The sequence below is a fragment of the Lonchura striata genome, chromosome 10 (assembly GCF_050655825.1).
Source record: "Lonchura striata isolate lonStrDom1 chromosome 10, ASM5065582v1, whole genome shotgun sequence".
NCBI lineage: Eukaryota > Metazoa > Chordata > Aves > Passeriformes > Estrildidae > Lonchura > Lonchura striata.
Window position 1 is genome coordinate 4288305 of NC_140712.1, and position 14845 is coordinate 4303149.

The window sequence follows — 14845 nt, forward strand, 5'->3', positions numbered from 1 at the left end:
TATTAAGGTGAGACCTTGTGTTACAACTTACTTCTGATGCTTTCTATTGATACTTTGCCTGCCAGCATCTGCCTCAGAGTTGCACCTGCACCAAGTAAAGGACTCATTTCTTTGTTCTGGGCTTCTGTGGTCTCCATCACTATTGCCATCATACCTGAATGTTTCAGTGCCATACCTTTGGGAAATTAGAGGTGAAAGCCCAATCTATCAAGTTGCTACTAGGTTTGGATTGGCATGTATGTGTTCAGAGTGGTCACTGTGAGAGGCTGTGTGGAGCTTTAGTTGCCACTTGGGGTTAAACACAGTGCTCAGAGCAAAAGGTTTTCTAATATTAATTTCAGCTGAGTGTTCAGAGCATCAGCCAATGTCCCTCATTCTCAATGAGAAGAAACATGCCATGGGAGATGATATTCTTTCTATCTTTATGCATTTGATTTAGAAGTGGAGGATGAATGTGTATCCATAGAGATAGGAAAAGTCCAATGTGTGTGCTCCAAACAGAGTTGGACTCTTTTCACAGCTGTAGTTGAGAAGGACATTAGTCTTCAAACAAGCAAACAGGTCTAATTTGGTTTAAATAATCTGCCAGGTGATAAACTAGAACTATCTGGCAAAACAAACAAACAAACAAACAAACAAACAAACAAAAAACCCCAAAACAACAAAAACAAAAAACAAACCCTGAACTACAGTTCTTCAGGTCAGCATTCATTCCACTTCCACAGCGTCATCCCTTCTTCATTCCATACTCTCCAATTTCCACAACAAATGTGGAAGTCAGCTAAGGCAACAATCTGCTTCACTTGATTCACTGAGTGATATTCATCTAGTGGCTTTTAATGAAGCCAAGAGCACAAGGAAAAATCCTGCTACTGCATCATTAGATCATATCATAATACATACTCATGGCAAGTAATGTTTTCAAATATTTAACACTACCAATTTTATTTCTGAGGAATACAGCAGAACAAAAGAACACTCCATGCAAACTTCCCCACTCCCACTGTAAATTCTTAGTATATATGCAAGATACCAATTCAGGACCAAATTCTAAGTTCAAATGCTCTCAGGTGGAGCCTATAGCATATATGGATGACTATATATATATATATATATATATATCAGAACAGGATCTTGTGTGAAATATCTCTATTGTAGTAGAGATTATATGCTATATTAAATAGGAATTTCTAATATGCAGTGCTAAATCACAAGCTCCTGTTCTGCACTGATTGCTCCCATTATAAGCATGCCTATAGGATTTATATTAGCTACCATCAAAAGTACTCTGATCTGAGGAAGGATGGGAGCAAGAGGTGAGGCAGTGATTCCAAATCAAGTGATTTGTACTTCAGAAATCTTATTGAAAAAGCTAACCAAAAAGGAAAATCATACCCAGAGCTCCTACTCCAGTTTTCCCCTGAACTCAACATGTACACCTCATGCAAACCACTTAAAGCTACCCTTGTTGTAAGCAAAGCTTTTGAGATCTGAGTGCTAAGAGTTGCATTAGTGATCAATTATTTTTCAATCAGCAAAGAGGCTGCATTACAAACATGCTTATACTGGTCCTTATGCATCATCACATATGTGATAACTGCTATGCATCCTTACTCCCTAACGGATAAACTCATCCTTACTTAAGCACTTATCTTTTATCTCTAGGATAAAAACACTTAAAGGCTACCACATTTTCTGTGGGGATGGCAACTAAAACAAAGAAATGAGCACATTTTTGTAAAGAATTACACTGTTCAAAGATGCAGTGAATGGCTGTCAACCTACAGATGAAAAAAGAAAGAAAACTCCATTATTATCTTGCAAAGGGACAAGGGGCGAAGTCAGTAATAGCACTGCTAAAGTGAAAGTAGACAACCAAAAGCATATAAATGTGTTTATTTTACCATATTTAATTTTGTTAATATATTGTTTCCTTACTTTGAAAGACTAAATATATGGCTAATATAATCCACACAGAGGTAAGAACTTACTGTGGTTTATAATGCTTGGCAAAGGCCAAGTGATGCAGGTACAAGGGTGTTGGGAAGGATGGATAAATACAATTATTAATAAATAATGCAGCCTCCCTGCTGGCTGGACAATGCCCTTGCCTACGGATGGGGATGGGTCCAGGGGTCAAGTGGACTGTTCCATCTCACCCCCCAAAATGTATGGTTGACCCCGCACCTGTAACCCTCCCCTAAAACATCAAGTGCCTGTAACCCCATTGGCCCAAGTCTTGTTCCAGCCCACCTTGAAGCCCCCTTATAAGGGGTCTCCGGGGGGCCAGACGCTCTCTTGGAACTTCCCCTCCTCTTGGAACTTCCCCTCTCCTAGAGCATCCTCTTGTCTCTCCCCTTCCACATCCCCTCAGGCCTTGCCACGTGCTGCGTCTGGCAGCCCCAAGCAAGATCTTCTCCATCCCTAATAAACCTGATATCCTAAGAGCAGCCTTCAGAGATCTCTTGTCTCATTCATCAAAGCCTGGAGCACAGCGCTCCCTACACAAAGGGAAAGTGAGAAGAGCAGATCTAATTGAGGTTTCTTACTCATTCTTTGTGTGTAAGGATGGGTGGGGCACAATACAGGATTGAATGCATGCATTGGTTGGAAAAGACTGCAACTGCAGTCAAACTGCTGCTTTAATGTATTGCCTTCTTTATACATTATGGCAGAGGTTGCAGGACCTTTAGGCTAATGTAAAGCATGCTAACCGACCATCTTTTTAAAAGCTCCTTAAACTAGTAATTCTTAGATGTATATTAGGGTTTGTGTGTTGTATGAAGCAAATTTAAATATTGCTTGCCCAGTTGATTTTTTCTCTATTTGTATTTGCTTGTTCAAAAACTATATACATTTTAATATAACTTTATATAAAATATTATATAAATATATATTTATAAATATAATAATAAATTTATTTCAAATTCTAAATATACATTTTTATCATATAAATTTATATACAATAGTATATAAATTTTTATACAGGTTATATATAATATAAAGTATATAATATATATAATTATACATAATTATATACTAAATATAATGATACATAATATATATAAAAATATATAATATATAATATATAAAGTATATGATGGGAATGTTACTTACTTAATAGATCATATATTACAAGTTTGGAGGATGGGGGAGTGTATGAGGAAGATCTATTGCTTTGTGTTAAGGTAACATTTGCAGCCATTTAATTCATAGTTTGGTATCAATGACCTAATGTTGCTTCTAGCTGTGCAGCTAGAAATGCAAACTAATTCCATAGAGTGTAGACCAAGTAGTTTCTGATGCTGTGAAGAATTGGGTCTTTCATGCTCTGAATTTTCCCCCTTGTGTAAACAGGGTGAAAAAGAACAAGAGTAAAGAATGGCGTTTTGCCAAGGAGATTAGTGACCACCAAGACATCTTTGATATGAATATTTAAAGTAGCTCATCTGAAAATCCATACAGAACTGTCAGTTTCTAAAGTATTCCTCCATGAAATAGTGCAGTACCACATATAATACATTGAGATAGATACTTTCTGTGTCTACACAAAGGTCATGAAACAGGCAAAACCAGTAGCAAAATTGTGTTTCTCACATCAAGGTTAGAGAAAGTGTCTAAAACTCCTAATATGCAATGGTTGTCATAACTTCTTAGACTAAAAAATCCCCACTTGCATGCTGGTGGACTTTATTTACTCTATTTGAAAAGAAACTGCATTTGGTATTGCAAATTGCTGAGTGTGAGAACTGTTATTCTATGTTGTCTGGTAAAGCCATTACACAACATCTGTACTTTTATTACCACTTAAATGTTACAGTCATAAAGTAGGAAATTTACTAACAAGCTAAATTTGAGGCCATGTAGCTCTTAAAAAAATGCTGGCACAAGCCTCAGGCCATGTATCTTACGGAACCAAACAGTGGATGAGAGGCTGGACATGAGCTGGCAATCAGTGCATGCAGCCCAGAAAGCCAGATGTGCCCTGGGCTGCAGGGAAAAGGGGGGGATTCTGCTCCGCTCAGGTGAGACCCCACCTGCAGAGCTGCCTCCTCTCTGGGGGCCCAGCACAGGAAAGAAGTGGAGCTGCTGGAGTGAGTCCAGAGAAGGCCACCAAGTTGACCAGAGGGGTGGAGCAGCTCTCTGTGAGAATAGGCTGAGAGAATTTTGGGGATTGTTCAGCCAGAAAACGAGCTTCAGGATGACCTAATTCTGGCCTTCCAGTATGTGAAAAATGCATATTTTATGATTGTCTTTTCACAAATGTTACAATTAATATTGTATGTGTAATGTTAGAAAGTTATGCTGTATAAATTCTCTTAAGTAGTGCGTAAAATGTAGTTTTATGTTACAACATAATGCTAAAATAGAAACTCAGATATAGGATTTGTTACAAGCTCAAGCAGGAAGATGAGATTATCAAGAAACTCTTCACACAGAGATGTCAGAGAAGGGGGCGCATAAAAAGTTACAGTCTCCTTATCAGAAAAGACAAACATTCTTCCATCTTCTCACCGTCTTTTTGGAACCACCAGGATTAAGGAGAAGAAGTCGACAAAAACCAGAAAAGTTCTTCATTTGCAAGGAATTTATGCATCATGTATGAGATACCTGAATATGCAACAGGCTATTGCTTTTAAGGTTATTCCTTTGTTCACAAGGTATGCTTTTCGTGACTTAGTGTCCGAGAGCATCCGGATGTCTGTAAGTCTTTACTTTTTATTGTCTTGTAATTGTCCTAACTCTAAATTTTATTACTCTAATTGTATTACTATTTTTATAATCGGTTTATTATTATTAAACTATAAAAAATTTAAAAAACCAAATTACTGGTGTTTTTCACAGAGCACCTCAAGGGAACCTAAAGGAAAGACAGGGCATGACTATATGGCCGAGCATGAAGTGATAGAGGACAAATGGGAGCGGGTTCAGATTGAAAGAGAGCAGGTTTATATTAGCTATTAAAATATGCTTTACTGTGAAGCTGGTGAAGCACTGTCACAGGTTGCCCGGAGAAGCTGTGGATGCCCCATTCCTGGAAGTGTTCAAGGCCAGGTTCGATAGGCCTGGAGCAACCTATTCTAGTGGAAGGGGTTGGAAGCGGATGCTCTTCAAGGTCCCTGCAGCCCACAGCACTCCCCGCGCTCCGGAGGCCGCCGGGCCGGGCCGGGCCGCTCGCAGCAGCCCTGGGGACGCCGGCTGCCCGCAAAGCCCGGCGGGTGGAGAGCGGCGCGCAGAGCGGACGGGAGAGAGGGCGGCTGCCCGCAAAGCCCGGCCCGGCCGCCCGCGGCGCGGAGTGGGAGGCCGTCCTTAAGATGGCTGTTGTGCTCGAAGCGCCGCCGCTGTAGCGCTGCGAGGAGCCGCCCGCTCGCCCCGCTCCGCCGCGCCCGCCATGGAGTGCCCGCACCTCGGCTCCAGCGTCTGCATCGTACCCGACTCAGCCAAGTTCCCGCAGGGCTCGCCCTCCTCCTGGTGCTGCAGCGGTGAGTGCGGCCTGCGCTGCGCGGCCCTCCCGGCCCGAGGTGGCCCGACTGTTCTTTGTCCTCGCAGCACGGCGGGGGAGGGCTCGGGGCCGCGGGGGAGGGTGGCTGCCCCAGCCTCCATCCGCCGGGGCCGCCCCGCGGGACCCTCTGAGGGGGGCTGCGCCTTCCAGCCGCCGCTGCGCCCGCGGGGGAGCTTCGTGTCGAGGCAGGAGAGGGGGCTGCTCTTCCACCCCCGGCCCTGCCCCGGCCTACTAGCGCAGCGCTGTCCGGGCCGGGGTGGGCAGCGGACTTTGTCCCGGAGGGGCCGGCGCTCGGCGCCGCTGAGCTCTGCGAGGCCGCTCTCCTTTTGTCTGCCGGAGGAGCTGCGTGCTCGGTTCTGTCCCGGGACCGCGGCTGAGCAGGGTCAGTGTGTTCTTCAAATTGGACTGAGATTACTTATATATATATAAGACACGCTTTTGGAAGGAGTTTAGAGAGTGTAGTTTTAATAAGACTATTAAGGTTTAAGGCGTCGCTTGGGACCTCCCTTAAGATCAAGGAGCATCTCAGTGAAGGTGGTCTGTGGGGGTTTGGGAGTCACGCTCACCTACCTGTGAATCGGTAGGAGTGTAGAAGTCGTCTTTTTTTTAGTATTTTGTTCTTTGATTTAATAATGCAAATATCCTGTCGTCACTACTGTCCCTCACATGATCTTGTTTGTTCAGGGGCAGTCCCTTTAAACGTGCCGTGCGCCAGGTGTTTTAAATTTAGCTTTCTACACAGATAACCCCCGGTGTTTGCTGTTGTTGTTTGTTTGCTGTATTGTGTTCAGTTGTGCTCCACATGAAAGCGGACCCAACCACATCGATTTAACGTGCCCTGCTTAGAGTAGTAGCAGGACTTGTGCCTGTGGGCACTGGAGAGAAAGCCTCCTTTGGGAATGATCGACTAGGGACCACTGAAGGGTTGGATGTATTTTAAGGTGTTCCTTCTTTTTTAAAGGAAAGATGGTTGTCCTTTATCTCGTCGTGTCAGTGCCTTGGTGTGGGAAGGCTGCTGCTTACTTAACTTGTTCCCTGATTGCAGTTTCCGGGAGCCAAGGTGTGGTAGCGTTTCTGCTTCCTTTTGCAAAACCAGTTATTTTTCTCTGTAATGGTTTTGATTTAGAGTGGAGTCATGTGGAGAAATGATTAGAGGGAAAGGAGAAGTACAGGAAAAATTGTTGTCCCTAATGTTTTTTTACAAAAACTAACAAATTGTTGACAAGAAGTTTAACTCTGTAAGTCCACCAGTTATCTTCAGAATACCCAAGGATAAGCAAAGTTGTCAACAAGCATATGGCAGTAGGGATCCACCCTTCAGAGAACTTAGATGAAAGTACCAAAACTAAAAAGATATTCTGAGGTATTAATATAACTTCCTAGCTTAAAATAATAGCTAGTATATGGCTACCCTCCTATGCATTCTGCTTCTCAAGAAAGAAGTTCAGCACTTAGAACAAATTTTTCTTCGTTGTTCAGAGGAATTTCTCACAAACCAGCACTTACAGGGGAGAGCCAGCTGCTGGGCAATCACCTGACTTATTTTAGAGCACTGAAGCAGGAGGATGGTATGAGGGCTTTTTGGGAACTGAATAATGATGGCACCATATCTAAGGGAGTTTGTTGTTTGTAATGCTTTTTATGAAAATAAAGATAAGTCGCACAGTAATTGCATAGATAACTGTTGAAGTCCTAACAAGTGCCCAGAGAAAAAAGCTAGGTACATTGAATTTAAAACAGTCCAGTGAACAAACAGCAAGCTCTTGCTAATTTAAAGCAAATGAAATAGTGTTTTTAAAAAATACCTGTTGCATTTCTACTAGTATAGTAAAGCTGTAGTGCCTCAGTTCTCACTTCCAGCTAGTAGTATGTGATTATTGCTATATTAACTGCCTAATAGTATGTAGAGAACTGTGTTCTTATTGTTTGTACTCATTTTGGTGACTTTTTTTAAGATACATAATACTGGTTTATGTCAGGTCACACTAGATACTATGTCTTGTTTGCTGAGTTTGATGTAATTTTGTAATACAAAATTAAACAGACAATGCTGCATGTAAATTAATACCTTGTCAAAATTTAAGGCATTTTCTATTACTTTTGATGCTGTTTTCTAAGATTGTGTGGTTTTAATTCTGTTTGGTGGTGGTGGTGTCCCAGTTGTAGAAAAATATTTGGAAGGCAGTTTTCTGCAGTCTGTAATTACAAGGCATCTCTCATCAAGTATGTTGTCTTAAAATCAGAACTTGTCAGTCCTGTTCGTAGTTGTTGCTGACCTTTCGAGTAAAGGACAGTGATCCAGGAAACTTTCTGGCAGCCACCTGATGTGTCAGTGATAGCAAAATATTGCAAAATAGGTTGGAGAGTGAGTTTTAATTCAGACTGCCAGTGACTATATTTGTCATTATCTGGGGTTCTAGAGATTTGTGGAGCTGTAGTTGCCATGCTTAGTGATGTACACTGTTTAAGTAACTTTTCCTTGTCTCTCCACAAAACCTCCTGATTGGAAGAGGTAATAAGGTAATATGGAGGCACTTTTGAATATTGTTACTTGATCTTGAATATTGTGTCACTGTGTAGTGGAGGAATGTTGCATTTGGTGCTGGTATTTGAAAGCCAGACTTACTGAAGATAGCGAGTCTGTTAGAGGAGTGTGTGCATCAGCCTGAGGTGCTCTCACTTGACCTAAATAAGTTTCCCTTGAAAGCTTCCTGCCAGAGTTGCTTTGGAGGTCTTGTGATGAAGGAAGATTCTTAAAGAAACACTGGGAGGAAGCATTGCCAGCAAGGGTGTGATCCAAATATCAATGGGTTTGCTCTCAGTTAATAACCTATAATTATGTTCATTTTTAAGTGTCTATGTCTTCTGTTGTGTTCCTGTTAGGTAGTTTGGAAATCAGAGAATTTAAGGCCCCCCATTCATAAAGTGGTGTGCTTTCCCCAGGTATTTAATCCAGTCAGGCCTGCTGTGTACAGTAAGCAGTGCAGAAAGCAGCATATGTTTCCTTTGAGAAGTTTCAAAATTATCAAAAGAGAGTGCAGAATGTTTTTCTCTTTTTTTTTCTTTCTTTTTTTTCTTTTTTTTTCCCTTTTTTTTTTCTTTTTCTTTTTCTTTTCAGATCTATAGGCAGGTTGTTGTTGTAATTGGGTATTTAGGAGAAGATATATATGTAAAGTAGAAATGCTACAGAAACTGAAAATGGCTTTTAATCAGTGCTGTTATTTGAAATAATGTGAGCAGATATCTGCTAATTCCAATTGAGTGCAGTCTTTCCACTCACTTTAATTTCTGAAATTTGTGCTGAAGTTGGGAGCAGTGTAGCTGGAGGCACTGGCAATCCTGTGTCACAGACTGAAGCTGTTGCATTTGTATGATGTGCCACACCTTCAGCACTGTTGTGCAAATCATGTAATTATTAAAAGTACTCTGGAACAGCTCAGATGTGGTATTTCTCAACAGTTTTTCATAGAGTCATCAAACCACAGGGAGCCCTGCCCCACCTAAGTGAGATTGCAATCTTCAGCACACCTGTGGAAGTCTGGAGCAGTTTTCCATCTTTTTTCTGTGTGGTTGAGGAGTCATTAATTTTTCTCACTGGGCTCATTGGTTGTTCAATATAGAATTGGAAGTTCTGTCTTTAGAAGAACAACTGTAGATGGATAGGATTGAATCTGCTGAAGTAGAGATTATTTGATTTTTTTTTAAGGGGAATTGCACTTGTGAAAGATGCTTAAAACTTGCTTTTTCAGATCACTGTCAGTTTAATACTATTTTTCCTCCTTAAAGACAACATTTTATTAAGTACTGAAGAACAGTTTTGGCTGTAGACTGGTGTTTCCTGCAAAAGCGTAATATATGTGCCTGGCATCAATTTTTTGCATTTGATTTCTGTTGCATGACAGTTGTAATTGCACTGGTGGTCAGAAACATATGTTGTGGGATTTGGAAATGACACTGGGAATATGAAAGTCAGGAGAGCCAGCACATGCAAGCTTTTTGAGGCCTCATGAACAGTGATTATGTTGGAAATCCACATGCTGAGTTAATGACTTTCTTTGTGTGTGTTTTAAGTTACTAAAATATTTGGTAAATTCAGTTTGTTCAGAATAACCCCAGATATCCCTGAGTGCATATTTAGATTTGAGATCAAATATTTTGGGCTGAGTAGAGCTTTCAAGAACATGACTGCACTGGGTCAGGCTTCTTTTGATGGGTTTTTTTTGTTTGCTGCTTCCCCGCCCACGCCCCTTCAGATTTGGTTTTCTCAGTTAAATTAGTCTCACTGTTCTGCTTTCACTGGAGTAGGTAATGCCATTTTGCCACACTGTGATTTCTGGCTTTGGATCGTTGCAGTCAGTCCCAAAACAAGTCAAGTGTAAAAGCACAGGTACAGACTTTACCCTCTTGTCTTTCCTTTTCATCCCAGCTGCTTCTTAGTGTTGCTTCTCCATTTCCGTATTTCTGTCTCTGTCTGCTTTTCCAGTTTTATTAGTAGAGGTCCTGATTTCTTCTGTCTTTTCATGATTACTGTAATATAGGAGGAGGGAAAACTATGAAACTGGAGTGGGGTAGGTAGGACCTTATTCCTAAGAAAACTTCAGTTCTCTGCATGTAAACTCGGTGAGATCATGGATAGTGTGTGGACCTCATGGTCTGTATTGTGTGTGTGAGGATTATTTGTCACCCTATACCTGGAAAATTAATTTGGCCTGGAAATTGCCAGATTTTTCTGAAATTTAAATGACAAAGTAAATAAAATTTTTTAATTACCCATTTTTATTTAGTAACTTTAATTTCAGAGTTGGATACTCTTTCACCTTTTCATTTTCTCTGGGTCACTGCTATGCAGGAATGCTTGTTAGTAACTCTATTTTATAGGTTGTAATATCTCATTAGATTCATTCTCTGGCTGTTTTAAGTTAGCTTGTTAGATTTATGCTTTTTTAGACTCAGTCTTGTTTTCCTTAAAATTGGTTTGTTTTTTTTTTTCCAGTTTGAATTGGTTACTGATGTGTGAACTGACCATGGGGTCAGCAGCTGCCATGGCCTGTGAGGTGGAGCACACTGCTTTGGAACCAGTTCTGTCAAAAGATAGACATTTATTGAGATAGGATAAAAGTCTTAATTTTGGTCTCATAAATTAGATGGAAATTTTATTTTAATTGCCAAAAATAAGTGAGTCTTTCAGATGATTAGTATCTTTTACAAGTTAGTAAACTTAAATTTATGGGGATTAATATTGTCTAGATTTTCTTCTGAAAATTTTGTTTATACTCTACACAACAATCATATCTATCACAAAATTTGAACATTAGATTGGAGAAGAGATGCTTCAGTGGAAAAGAAGTAGACATTTAATATGTTGCATTTGAGAAACTAGATCTAATGTTCATGATGATTTTGAAGATAGTCAGTAGTAAAATATGCCATTCAAAGTTGTTGTAAGTATCTGGTGCTTTGAAATTACTCTTCAAAGTGTGGCAGGTAAGGAGGCAGGGTCGTCTGACATTGTGGAAGCAGGATGAGACACTCGTGTGTGGAGCAGACTCTTGATTTACCTCAGGTTAGGGTAAATCTCATTACAGATGGTTTCAATGTAAGCAGGATGATTTGCACCTGCCTTTTCCAAGATCTTCAGGGGTATGCAGGTGTTAAACAATATCAGTCATTATGTTTTGATTTTGTCAAGATACTGAGGGTGGCACACTTAGATTGCTTAAATTTTGGTTTTTTTTAGTCACATGTGTGTCTGAGGTTGACAGAGTGAAAGTTTCAGACCCAGTGTTTGGAATAAAATTAAGCTTTGTGCCATTTCTCATTTGATCAGTAGCACTCACTTAATTTAGTACCCTGTTCATCTTTGCTTTTTGTTTTAAATAACATTCCTTACCTAGGTAAAAAGTGATTAAAATCCATTAATTAAAATATTCTATGAAGGTTAGAAAGTGCAATTTAATAAAAAATTTGGATCTGAAAACTAGTTAAGGCTGTTGTGATTTATACTTCAATATTGTTGGAGGAAACAGATTTTAATGTAGAGTGAATTGGAATTGCTTTTTGGTGCCCTTGTTGTGGGATTAGTGTAAGATTTTGTCCTTAAAAATTATTTTCCTTGATTATTAGAGGATGTGTTAAATGGTGCTTGATATAATGACTATACTTGGCATTTAGCAGTCTTATCTAGTATGTCAAAGCAATCATCTGGGGTTACCCCCTTTGGAATATCTTGCATAATTTTAGATTTGTAAACATAGTTTGAGATTCCCGTGCTAGATTTAATTACCCAGGTGAATCTAATCCAAATACCCCCAGGCAAACTGGCAGAAAAAGGTGGTGGTTCTGGAAGTTGGCCTGCCCCTGTGGTGCAAGCAGACAGCCTTTTGCCTGTGAAGCAAGGTGATACGCTCATATTTGGGGATGGGGATTGAAGGTCCTTATCAATATCAAACAGGGAAATACTGGTTTTTCAAGGTTATTCATAGGTGGGAATGTAAGCATCAGCTTGTCTGTGTCAAAATAGGTGTATTTTGAGAAACAAAGCTCACTCTTTAAAATTTTTAAAAGTTTAGTAAGAGGTAAAAAGGATAGCACCCAGTGCTGGGGTACATGATGAACTGCTAGAAGCACACCATTAAGTATAACAACTCTTCCTATATACTTTCTCATTGCATTGGTCAAATGCATATTAATGAATATTATATATATTCAGGCATTCCTTTGAGTTTACATGGTCTGAGAATTCTTTATCATAGTTCTACCCTTGACCTTATCAGTTCTACCCATGACCTCATCCTAGAGTACATGCCACAATGCAGATGGGATTTTGAATCTTGTATTTTATTTCTTCACGAGGCCCCCTGGTCTGTGGTTTGTGGTTTTATTGTTAGCCAAAGGGTCTGTGCTATATGCTTCCTTGTGCTTTTGGTGTTATTTGTCTGTTTTTTTCCAATGTTATCATACAGATGTTATAGCTGTTTTTACAAGTACTTTCAATTAACATTAGCTATTTCACTATTGTCAGCTACAAAAATAAAGGGATTAGTTATTATTTCACAACTACAATTACTTCTGCAAAAGTTAATGTCATAATACACAGTACATCGCCTCTATTTTAATATTTTGCATAAGCCTGAACTATAACATATATATTTATTACAGATATTTATTATATATTTATTACAGATATGCAGTTTACACAGAGATTAGGATATTAAATATAAAAGGCTGACAAATTACACTATATCAAAAGAGATTACAAACTGTACTATATTAAAAAAAATTACTAAAGCTAATAATAGTGAAAGATAATAACTACATAGTTAGTTATTTATAATGTTTTCTCACAATAACCTTGACCTTTTTAATTTTTTTGAGGTTTTACCCTTCAGTTCATGTTTTGATTTGGTAATGTTTTTATCCACCATGCATTTCTTTCTCTTTTTTTTTTTTTTTTTTTTTTGGTCACAGGGATGGTTTAATATGTCTTTTGCTGGTATTGGTGAAGTAGGAATGTAATATTGGCAACTACAAACAAACAGAGTATTACTAGATCATATAAAGAAAGCAAGAAGACTTCTTTCTGTCTTTCCCCTGTTTTCCCTCCTATTCCCAGTTTGCGTATTTTGACCTGCTATTAATTGCTGACTTACTCAAAATGACATTACACTGTTGGCTTTAGTGTGTTTTTTTTTCTAGCTGCTGTCTGAAAATGAGCATTTATGTGTCTTGCTCTAACATAAAGATTTACTAACTTCCTTTTTTTTTTTTTTTTTGTGGATGCTGCTGCTACACAGAGGAACAATATCTGTTTTTCTTTGAAGGCTAAAAGCATTCAATTTTAAAATATCTGTATTTAAATTTGTATGCTAATTAGTTATCAAAGTAGCCGAACAACTAAAAAGTGTTTTTAGAGTGTAAAGGAGAAATAGAGGCAGTAATGTTTAAAAGAAGGCTTTTGGCTATGCCTGTTCATTAAGATCAGACTGCCTCTATTGTTTTCTTTCGTTCTGTCTTTCCATAGTTTTCACTGTGCTTTCAGGTAGGATGTGATTTTTGTGGTAACTGCTGACATGTCTGTGTTTTCCTGAAGTTTGGCTGGACATGTAGAAAGCTGAAATTCTCAGAAGAAATGGCAGTAGTGTACCCTGGGAGACGAATGTCTGTGTATGACTGGAGGCACTGATCCTGTCTCTCCCTCCCTTACCCAGAGCTCGGGGTGTCTCCGTAGCGCTGCTGGGAGTGACTTGACTTCGGTTTGGCACCTCCTCCCCCCAGTTCAGCCACATCCTGGGACCTGTTTATACCTCTTAGAAGTAGTTTTCCTGACTTCCTTGTCTGCTTTTCCATCACTGCGCTGAGAACACAGGCAAACAAAAACGCCTGCATTTTTGTAACATTCCTGTTTCTCAATGTGGAATTCTGATTGCGTAATCTGAATGCTGAACTGAAGCCAGTGCGCGGTTGAGTGTGGGGAGGAGAATTTCAGGCCAGTGAAGCGGACCACCTTGTTCTCTGACGTTCTTCAGTGTTAGGAATTTGTTGGGCACTTCAGTGACCTACGATTCTGTGAAAAGTTGTGCACCTACCCCTGCTTTATATTCTCGCACAGGTGTTGTTTTGTATATCTAAATTATATATGGTTTTCCACTGTAGATGGGATGGTTCACTGTAACCATGTGAAATTTCTTCTATGAGACTGAGCAGTGCTTTTATTTAGCACAAGGAGGAGGAAACTACATGTACAGGTATGCATGAGCACAAATGGTTGTTCACAAATTATCACTAAATCACTTGTCTTCATACTAGAAACCCGATCTTTTGGATTTTGTCTGAAAGATAAAGACGGGGAAGTAACTTGTGGTTTTTTCCATAGCTGCAAGTGAGGGTTATTTCTTTCTTTCTTTAAATATTCTTTGGAGTTTTAATTGAATTCTCTTATATTTGAATGTGATTTGAGTCAGGCTATGACTTGATATTGTTGAGACTTCTTCATTGTGAAAAAGGTATTAACATTTTTAAATGTTTAGTAGTGCATATTAGGAGACTTGCTTCCTTGTGAGTTTTCTTGCTTTGTATAAATGTAATTGAAATTTCCTTAATCTTAACTTTTAGTTTAGTTATATGTGTGTTAGCTCATTTTAAAACAAAGCATTTTAAATAGTATAATTGAAAACCTTTTTCCTTTCTGTCTGGTTTAGTTTTGGTTAGAATGCTGTTTTTCTGAAATATGCAGTAAAGATATCTACAAATGAAAAAGTTGTGCAACATATTGTTAAGTAGATTTTTTTTTTTTTTTTGGTAATGGTTAAGAGTTTAGAACAAATTAAGTGCATGTATGAACTG

General features: G+C 39.2%; 1 protein-coding gene across 5 annotated transcripts in view; it reads left to right on the forward strand.

Annotated features, from left to right (window-relative positions):
• The first annotated feature begins 5288 nt into the window (after positions 1-5288).
• Positions 5289-14845, forward strand: part of USP3 (ubiquitin specific peptidase 3) — a 48858-nt gene continuing 39301 nt past the window's right edge. For 2 of the 5 annotated variants that reach the window (XM_021548309.4, XM_085588148.1), the window contains exons 1-2: positions 5289-5483; positions 6465-6563. In XM_021548309.4, the coding sequence (XP_021403984.1) occupies positions 5393-5483; positions 6465-6563 (190 nt within the window). In that variant the 5' untranslated portion in view covers positions 5289-5392. The other 3 variants (XM_021548310.4, XM_085588150.1, XM_085588151.1) reach the window with 2 other exon arrangements.